General features: G+C 38.4%; 1 protein-coding gene across 1 annotated transcript; it reads left to right on the top strand.

The window, feature by feature from the left end:
• The first annotated feature begins 1,854 nt into the window (after window positions 1-1,854).
• On the top strand, window positions 1,855-4,385 carry LOC107739787 (geminin coiled-coil domain-containing protein 1-like). Its single transcript, XM_016551989.1, has 4 exons — window positions 1,855-2,020; window positions 2,301-2,386; window positions 2,486-2,602; window positions 3,585-4,385. The coding sequence occupies exons 1-4, from the start codon at window positions 1,855-1,857 to the stop codon at window positions 4,383-4,385; spliced, it is 1,170 nt and encodes a 389-aa protein (XP_016407475.1).
• Window positions 4,386-10,897: the final 6,512 nt, after the last annotated feature.

Raw genomic sequence — 10,897 nt, forward strand, 5'->3', positions numbered from 1 at the left:
ATGTTGAGATATAAAGAGTGTAAAAACAATTAGCATAACATATGTTTCAGCAGCGTTTTCAAACAACAGTTTAGCAACCACAGACGTTAAATTACTAGTTAGTCGAAGCGCACTAGAAGTCACGTTAGATTGAGTAACTATAGCAACAGTAGTGCACGTTGCTCGAGAGCTTTCCGCTAGGATCCGTACTGGTGCATGGACAAAACAAAAATACTGTCACTGTTTACCATTTACGAAACATTTTATATCGCAGGTAACGTTAATAACACAAAAGTTATTTTAAAAGTTCGGATAGTTGACGTTTAGGTCCTCGGGACGCCAAAAGACAAACTGATTGCGCAAGACGAACTTCGACAGATTGAGAAAATGACAGAAAGTCCCTTAAAATGTCAATAGCCATAAAGCGATAAGTTGAATAGCTATAATTGATATTTAATTTATTTTTGTAATGATTATTATTAAGTGTTCAGTTCCTAAAGGAAAAGTTGCTTGCAAGACGTAATGAAGCAATTTATGTCGAAATGCCTAGTTTGAATGACTTTTTTGGTGTTTGAGTCCATTTTTAACGTGGTCTTGAAATGCTTAAATACTCAATTTTTTTCATTCAAAATAATAAAATGTTAAATAACTGTCTCGCCCTGTTATGATGGGATTTGTAGAGCACCATGCTGTCCTGCCAAGATCGGAGCTTTGCAGGAGGGCAGCGCTACGACTTCTCCGCCTCGACGCCAGTTGACTGTAGTGTTGACGTTTCCACAGCAACGCTCGTCTCCCTCTGGGACGCCCGTCCCCTGGACAACGCTGCCCGCCAGCACGAGCCGCCGCGGCGGGGTAAGTCCTGCAATATGCCGGGATCAGCGGCGCGAGAGGCTTCCCGCCTCGACAAACTGGAATTTTTCCATCTGGGATTTTTTTCTTCACGTTTTGTTAGAGTAGCAATGGACTGTGGAGTATCTGGCCACCTCCAAAGTGTTAGTTATTTCGGGCTCGTTCTTTTGTTTTTAAAGTAGCCTATTTATTTCATTGATGTTTTCTTTTTCTTTATTTCACATTGCTAGACCATTACTAATCAGGATGACGACCTGTGTAATCAATTATTAAGCACATATTAAATAAAAAGATTGGATTTTAAATAATTAAAAAATGCAAAGAAATATTCACTGCAGGTTGTAACTTTTGCACCACTTCTATGTTGAGATATAAAGAGTGTAAAAACAATTAGCATAACATATGTTTCAGCAGCGTTTTCAAACAACAGTTTAGCAACCACAGACGTTAAATTACTAGTTAGTCGAAGCGCACTAGAAGTCACGTTAGATTGAGTAACTATAGCAACAGTAGTGCACGTTGCTCGAGAGCTTTCCGCTAGGATCCGTACTGGTGCATGGACAAAACAAAAATACTGTCACTGTTTACCATTTACGAAACATTTTATATCGCAGGTAACGTTAATAACACAAAAGTTATTTTAAAAGTTCGGATAGTTGACGTTTAGGTCCTCGGGACGCCAAAAGACAAACTGATTGCGCAAGACGAACTTCGACAGATTGAGAAAATGACAGAAAGTCCCTTAAAATGTCAATAGCCATAAAGCGATAAGTTGAATAGCTATAATTGATATTTAATTTATTTTTGTAATGATTATTATTAAGTGTTCAGTTCCTAAAGGAAAAGTTGCTTGCAAGACGTAATGAAGCAATTTATGTCGAAATGCCTAGTTTGAATGACTTTTTTGGTGTTTGAGTCCATTTTTAACGTGGTCTTGACATGCTTAAATACTCAATTTTTTTCATTCAAAATAATAAAATGTTAAATAACTGTCTCGCCCTGTTATGATGGGATTTGTAGAGCACCATGCTGTCCTGCCAAGATCGGAGCTTTGCAGGAGGGCAGCGCTACGACTTCTCCGCCTCGACGCCAGTTGACTGTAGTGTTGACGTTTCCACAGCAACGCTCGTCTCCCTCTGGGACGCCCGTCCCCTGGACAACGCTGCCCGCCAGCACGAGCCGCCGCGGCGGGGTAAGTCCTGCAATATGCCGGGATCAGCGGCGCGAGAGGCTTCCCGCCTCGACAAACTGGAATTTTTCCATCTGGGATTTTTTTCTTCACGTTTTGTTAGAGTAGCAATGGACTGTGGAGTATCTGGCCACCTCCAAAGTGTTAGTTATTTCGGGCTCGTTCTTTTGTTTTTAAAGTAGCCTATTTATTTCATTGATGTTTTCTTTTTCTTTATTTCACATTGCTAGACCATTACTAATCAGGATGACGACCTGTGTTTCAAATTTACTGTTTGTTTTAGATGCACTGCCTGTATCGGAGCATGGACTGGGACATCGGCCCACCTGGCCTGACCAACTGTCACCTCAACTTCAACGAAATAAACAGGTATTTAAACAGATCAAAAATAGATTATAATATAGATATTACTCAACCAAAGCTGTCGACATATTGTTAATGATTGTGGTAACATTTTTTCCCATAAAGCTCCAAGACACCCTTATGCAAAGAGAAGAAGAGCTGGCCAGACTGCAAGAAGAGAACAACAAGCTCAAAGAGTTTTTAAACTCATCATATGTGAAGTCTTTAGAGGAAAAAACTAAGGTAACAAATCTCACAATCTATCTATCTATCTACCTGACAAGTGAAAATGGATGGATGGATGGACAGACATATCATACTTCTTAAAGGGTTAGTTCACCCAAAAATGAAAATTCTGTCATTAATTACTCACCCTCATGCCGTTCCAAACCCATAAGACCTTCATTCATCTTCGGAACACGAATTAAGATATTTTTGATGAAATCCAAGAGCTTTCTGACCCTCCCATAGACAGCAACACAACTGATGCGTTTAAGGCTCAGAAAGGTAGTAAAGACATAGTTAAAACTGATTCATGTGACATCAGTGGTTCAACTGTATTTATTTTATTTTTTTTTACGAAACTACGAGAATACTTTTTGTGCACAGAGAAAACAAAAATAAGGACTTTATTCAACAATTTCTTCTCTTCAGAGGAATGCACACGCATGCGTCATCATGGTATTGTCATAACTGTGCATCGAAGACTGACAGGGTAGAGAGGAATTGTTGAATAAAGTCGCTATTTTTGTTTTCTCTGTGCACAAAAAGTATTCTCGTAGCTTCGTAAAATTACAGCTTGAACCACTGATGTCACATGGACTATTTTAACAAAGTCCTTACTACAGTACTTTTCTGGGCCTTGAATGTGGTAGTTGTGTTTTTGTCTATGCAGGGTCAGAAAGCTCTTGGATTTCAACAAAAATATCTTAATTTGTGTTCCAAAGATGAATGAAGGTCTTACGAGTTTGGAACGGCATGAGGGTGAGTAATTCATGACAGAATTTTCATTTTTGGGTGAACTAACCCTTTAAGGGCCATTCACACCAAGGATGATAACTATACACTGACAGCCAATCAGATCTATGCACTATAATGCTTTGGTGTGGATGCTAATATAGTTATTGTTCTTGGCGTGAATGGCCCTGTACTGTCGCTCATGTCGGATCTTTCCTCAAAATACATTTATAATCAACTTTTACACTCTCTTTTCCACAAATCGCAGAAGCTCCTTTCTAACTGCAAGGTTCCAGATGGTTCAAGACATCGAAAGAGAACTCATCGTGATTTCTGGAACCTGAGCCAGTTGCTTCATAACGGTGAGGGAAAGCGGACATGCCGCAATCTTTCTTTGGAGTTCTGCTCTGCTGAAGAGCTGGCGGCCACTCCACCTCTAGACTCATGGATACTAGAGACTCTAGGCCTGCAGGACGAGAACACCATTGACCCAGAACGCAGTTTCAGCACCCCTTCTTTCAGCTGTCCACTTCCTACAGAAGATCCTTACAGTACGACAAATGTAGATAATGCAGCCGGCTTAAGCCCTAATGCTGAGACACGCTGCGAATACAGCAGCATTGTAGACTCATCCAGCAACTGCAGTCTGGACACCTCCAGTGGCTACAGCACCTCTCAGAGCTTGGGTTCTGATTATTCAACCCTAGACCCCTCAGCTCTCTACACCATCACATCTACAGGGTCACTGGTCAGCTCTCCATCAGCAATGACCACCGCGCAACACTTCACACCCCCACGAGCCGCCTCCACTCCATATTGTCCCCAGGACGTAAGCCCTGGTCCATACTACAACACACCAGCCTGTGGTTCCTCCAGTTCACCAGGGGGCGACAGTCAACTTTTCTCCACACCTCGTATGTCCCGTAGCAGGACAGATTTGGCATTTAGCATGTCACTAAGTCCACAAAACAGTGTGAAGACGCACAGTTTCCCTCAAGGACAAGCTTTCACACGCAGAGACGCACAAGGGGGATGGAATTTCACCTGGGTTCCTAAACAATGTTCCTAGAGACATTTTTTAAGGATTTTGTTGTTGTTGGTGGGGGGGTGGGGGGGATTGATAACCCAACTTGCCCCATATTTACAAGAAACACAACAACTTCACCTCTACGGGTTATATATTATATATTTTAATAGCTTTGTGATATGAAGTCATGAATTTGTATATTGCGTTTTTTTATTCTTTGTGATTGAAAGGCTTTGATATTAGATGCAGGATTATGACTGAATTCATTAAAATCACACTTTTTTTCCAAAATAAATGTTTCCTTTTTTAAGTTTTTGGTACTTTCAAATTGTAAAAGAAAACATTAAGATTCGTCCCTTGAATTAACATTGTCACCACCCTTGATGCTACAACGCTAACTAATACACAAACACAGCATATGTCACTCGCTTTAAGACACCTGGATCAAATACAGTTCGCATATGTCTTCTATTGAAAATAATAGCTCACCATAACAGAATAATTGTCTCTTTAATTGTGAACTGACGCATTACAAGTATCAACGTGGTGAGTCCCAAATCTTATCGTGCTACGGCGTTAGCCCTAACCTGTCATTCCCACAGCTGTCCCGCTTTCCTTCCCTCCTTCCCCTATCACTTTCCCTCCCTCTGTTTCTCTCCGGTACGTCTTCTCCATTCTCCCGCCACTGCGAGACAAAAGAGAGGGCCGGTCGGTCTCGAGGGAGACTTCCTCCCTGATCCGCCCCGCAGGTCTGAGACCCCCATGGGGGTCTAACATGGGATACTTACACCCCTCTATCCCTCCCCTCTGCCTAGCCTCTTACTCTCTGCTCTGCCCTCAGGGAGCTGGGGACGGCAGGGAAAGTTTGGGCCTTGAGTTAGCCATGGAGAAGCCAGGGTGAGTGGTCTATCTCTAATGACATGGTTAAGCCCCCTGCAGATGGCCTCCAGATTGAGAGGTTGACAGGAAAGAGCACCTTGAGAGGTACAGGAGCCTGGAAAATAACGGGTACAGGTGAAAGAACAAGGAAAAGGAGATGATACATGGCTGGGGGTGACAGAAAAATAATTTGGCAGCATGTGTTAAACAACCGACAGGTTGTGGGTAAAAGAATAACAATGACCTAATTCGGAAACTGCAATTCAATATTATACATAAAACGTACATATGTTTGCATATTTCGTATTTTAGATTAAACAACTGCTTGCTCCCATTCAATACAAGTGTTTTGGACATTCAGTTCAATGGAAAATAGTGCTGCAGTGATCATTTTTTATTTTATTTTTTTAGACCAAAACCCAGAAACAAGTTTGCATTTTAGCACTTCTGGTTCCATCATCCTGAAGCCAGTTTTTTTTTTTTTGGTTAAATGCCAAAATAATGTTTGTGATTAACGCAAGCTTAAGATATTTTCATGTTTTACTCTACAACATAAAATTCATCAGTAATGCTAACAAGTCTCTAAAAGGGACTAAAGGGGTTGTCAGGGACATTAAACAACATCATGCCAAACAGGTAAACTTTTTTATTTTGGCTTCATAATTCATAAAAGTTGTATTCATTTGTGAAGTCTGCCATGGTGAACAAAACGTGTAAGAATCATAAACATTGGTTACAGAGATTATTACCTGCAATAATTCAAAAGCCAATGGAAAAGTCCTATTGAGATTTTGTTGAGGGAAACAGGGTGATGCTTACTTTCGGTTTGGCCTAGAAAAAATGGCATCACTCTATACAATGAAAGGGACACTACAAGCCAGCTGGTAGTCTGATTGCCTAGGGTCTTGGTACCTTCACAGTTTGTTTGCCAAGATGGAGTGGATAAAGGTGTGTTCACATTTGGATGTAATCATTTCAGCATCCAGAGATTGGAAACCAAAGGATGGTCAATTTTTGAATGTTATACTGTATGCGGGTTATGTGGGATCATTTCATTACAACCTGCCTAAAAAACCATAGTACAAAAAGTATGAGTATTAGTAGAAAAAAGTATTAGTATTACTACTTCAGATTATGCTGTCAAACTAATATGGGTTTCCCCTTTGGCTAACAGAATATAACTAAACTGTTCTACATCTCCTGGCATCACAGTTCAATTTCAGGTAGCTATCCGTGCTGGGGAAAGTTACTTTTAAAAGTAATGCATTACAATATTGCGTTACTCCATAAAAAAGTAACTAATTGCATTACTTAGCTGCTTTTTATGGAAAGTAATGCATTGCATTACTTTTGCTTTACTTTTTATCACCTGGGGTGAGGTTGCTTATTTTGTTTTTTAATAACAAAAAACCCTTTCACACCAAAAAATGTAATTAATAAGCCTCCAGCTGAAGAAAATGCCTCTTCGTCTGCATGTCACTCCCATTTTCTCTCAACATGGGGACAGGAAAGGTGTTAGTGAATCAATGGGAAAACAAAGTAACTGGCATTACTTATTTGAAAAAGTAACTCAGATATTTCATTGTATATTTAAAAGTAATGCATTACTAGTTACTTGAAAAAAAGTAATCTAATTACGTAATTCACATTACTTGTAATAGGTTACCCCCAACACTGGTAACTATTGTGAGGCAAACTAATTCAGAAGCAACAACTAGGCTTATATGTTCGCGCATAAGCAAATAATAAATCATACCTGTATCTTTACAAAGTTGGTGTAGGTGTTAGACATTGGGAGAATACGGAATAGAGATAAAGTTAACGTGTAAGCAGGCCGTGTGTGCCTTTCTAATTAAGGAAGCCCTGTTATCTTGATCTCTAATAGGCCTGAAGTAATACATCATGTATAAGGTAGAGAGAGTATGCCGGAATGCTGCTCTACCCGGTGTAATAGTTAATGTGTTTCTATGGTTGTGAAGCTTGAGTAACTGTACACTGTAAACTATAGCTGCAGCTGTAAAATACCTTCAAATACTGCTGTGATTTATCTTTTTTTCTTTCTTTTTAAGAATAGTAAGTGAAACACTACATTGTGGGACGCAGTATTCAGTGCAGTGTGCTGTGATAAATACTACACACTGGTTTCAATGCATTCATATTCTGCACACAGTACTCATACTATATTCTGAAAAAGTAGTAAGAGTATTATGCTATTCTGAACATAGCCCTGGTTTAAAGTAATCATCAATATAAGAGACATATTGGACTAGGACTATGTTCAAAATAGCATACTAGCCACTCACTGAACACTACACCGCATATACTATATGATACCTGCTAAAACAGTAACATAAAAACAGTAGGCATTATTCCATAATGAATGTTGGCATGTTACCTTATCATATTAATTCAGTGAATGGCATCCTGTTATTATCTTATATATTGATTTTGCATATTTAATTACATTTTGCAAAAACAAAGTACTTTGGGGCCAAGTAAAAATTATTTTCTGTCATTGTTCTGTTACTTTTTATATTTTCAGGTTTCAGGCCCCACCATAGCACAGAAACTGCACTTGTTAAAATTACAAATGACTTGCTTCTTGCGTCAGACCAAGGCTGTATCTCATTGCTAGTTTTACTTGATCTTAGTGCTGCGTTCGACACTATAGATCATGACATACTCATAGATCGATTACAAAACTATCCAGGTATTCAAGGGCAGGCTTTAAGATGGTTTAGATCCTACCTGTCCGATCACTACCACTAGATGTGTATGTGTAAAGAAAGACATTTTATTTATTTATTTATTGTATTGGAAGATGCATATTTTCTATGCTAAAATGGAAGTTTCCGTTTTGTTTTGCCTCATTTGTTGTGTACTGATACACTGTCGATAAAAAATATAAATATACTTAAGAATCGGAAATATTGTAACTAATATTTTACAATGCTATTTGAACATAACCATGAAGTGTCCGGCTCACAGAGTCACCTACTGGATGCAGTAGGAACACATTTATACAATCAGCAAACTCTGAAATAAGGCGATCCTCATTTTACAAGCTACAGAATATAAAATGTCACTTTGATTAGCAGAAGTTCAGACAGGCCAGGGAAAGAAAGAGTAAGACATTGCGTTGGTGGAAAATGGAGGCGTTTAGGTGACAACACAAAACACACAGAGGTGTAGCTGTAATATAATAAAAACGCGCGGAGAAAGCGTGACAGAGAGCAGTTAAACTATTGTGTGTGTGTGTGTGTGTGTGTGTGTGTAGTGTTCCGCTCCGAGGATCGTGTTGCTGCTGTCGCGTGGCAAGTGTGTCTCACTGGAATGCGACGTGACCACATTACTTGACCCCTCACGCAGCTGGAGAGCTCACATCGCACCACATATTCGCAAATACAAACAATTAAATTCTTACAGCCACTGATAGGCCTATAAAACATCACATTTAAAAAGTAAGAAAGTGTCATTGTACAACAGAGGACTTCATTGTAGTCAATGATTCAATGATTCAGCCTTGATCATAAGTCCTTAACCATTGAGCTGTCAATCAAACCGTTCATCCTTAACTGCCGCATTGCACAACAGTAGAAGCTTATATCAACCATCAACCTTAAGCAAACACGGCACAGACCACACACACTTTCATATACTATTAAGACTCAAATATGAACAGAAACTCACATTTGCAAGTCCAAATGCACCCAGTGAAAATCCCTTAAAACACTTTAAAGATATGCTTACAAGTTTACTTAATCGGTCTACAAACAATTTCCATCAGTGTATTTACAAACATCACAGGAGGTCTTTTTTTAACCTCATGAATTATGAACAAATGTCATTCCACTACATCTCAACTCTCATTTTCATTTTGTGGTGAAAATTCATTAAATTATTTTTTGGATGAAAAAATGACTCAACCCTTTGTTTTGCTAATGCTAATTTAACAGCTAGCATTTTGTGTCCAGAATACTTAATACTTAAAAATATTTTCACACTTTTTGAATTATTGACAAAATCATATCTTGTTTGGAAGTAACAGTGATGTTACCTTGAAATTTACCTTCAAGTCTCGTGCATGCTGAATGAAACATGATCTTCACTGGTAAATAAGAACTTTTGAAAAAAAAACGTTATTGGTGCAAACATGTTGGTCACAGTGGAAATAACACTTTGCCAGTCACAATTGTATACAAAATATAGATGTTAATCATGTTTTTTACATAATAAAAATTAAAATGGTTTACAAATGTTTTTGTTTAGATTATAATTGAAAATTAAATAAAAGCCGTTTAGAATAAATAAATTAAGGTAGTGTTTTAATGCAACCTATAGATTTGGGGTGTGCACGAATAGTCGAACATTCGATCTGAAATTATTATTCGAATAATAAAAACACTATTCGAATTTTACTATAAATATTCGAATGCAAAATTTTTGGAAAATGCCCATCCCTACTATAGATAACAAAAACTTATCTGTTAATGAAAATGAAAACCTAGGACACGCAGAGACTGTAGCTGAATAAACACAGATGTATGTCACACTGATGTTCACTGGTTTTATAAACCCTGGATGTTACCACATTTAGTTTAGATGAGTCACTGCTGTTCACTCAGCTGTCATATTTCACTGTGCCTAAAGGACACGCTCATAAATCTGTACAGAGAGTCCCATGGGATAAATGTTACAGAGATCATGATGGGACAAAGCTGTTGGTATTTGCGTAGGCAGTAGGCACACATAAGTGATTAAATGCGCGCGCGCGCGCGCGCACACACACACACACACGAGCATTCAATACTTCAATAAACATTTATAGGTCCCGATTAGCAGAGAGGAGGAAAGAAGAGAGGAAGCAGATGCAAACCAAGAGCCTCAGGAAAAAATACATTTTGAATAATCATTTTACTGAACAATGATAAGGCATGCATTGATCCGAGTGTGTTCGTGACGCATCCCAGACTAACTTGACCAGTGCTCATACTTAGACATTGGTTACGTATTATTAATATTATGCAACAACAAATATATCTATCTATCTATCTATCTATCCCACATGACCTTTGAACTTCACATTCCTTAACTCGCATCTGCTTAAGGTTGCCAACATGCACCTGTGGTATACAAGACATATATGCATACATACATACATGTAATAATAATAATATAACCTGCTCACCCTCAGCTGTTTTCACAGCTGATCCTGCTAATCCTTTGCAACCAATAAACATCCTGTCTTGTCTAACGTTACACCGTTACACCCGTTCAAATGGCAAAAATGTACTGAGATCTAAACCTAAATATCAGCATCATGAAAACAGATAAATGATTACTGATTGTATAGGGCTGTTTTCTTTGTACAGTTTATAGACAAGTTAGAGTGAAGTTGCACTTACGTAAAATAGAAGTGAAATTTTAGAACTCTTACAGATTGATAAACAGCTCCCTCTAGTGAAATTGTGTAATTGTCTCAAGCGATGTCTACACTGAAACACATTGGTTGTAGAAACCATTAGAAACCAGAAATTGCTGGTAAAATTCAACACGTTGAATTAAACGTCCAATTTTAAATGATAAGCTTGGTATCATTCATTCATATATATATATATATATATATATAAATAATAATAATAATTATATATTTAATTATTTTTTGCGGCCCAAAG

The sequence above is a fragment of the Sinocyclocheilus rhinocerous genome, unplaced genomic scaffold (genome assembly GCF_001515625.1).
Source record: "Sinocyclocheilus rhinocerous isolate Xijiao unplaced genomic scaffold, SAMN03320098_v1.1 scaffold2120, whole genome shotgun sequence".
Classification (NCBI taxonomy): Eukaryota; Metazoa; Chordata; class Actinopteri; order Cypriniformes; family Cyprinidae; genus Sinocyclocheilus; species Sinocyclocheilus rhinocerous.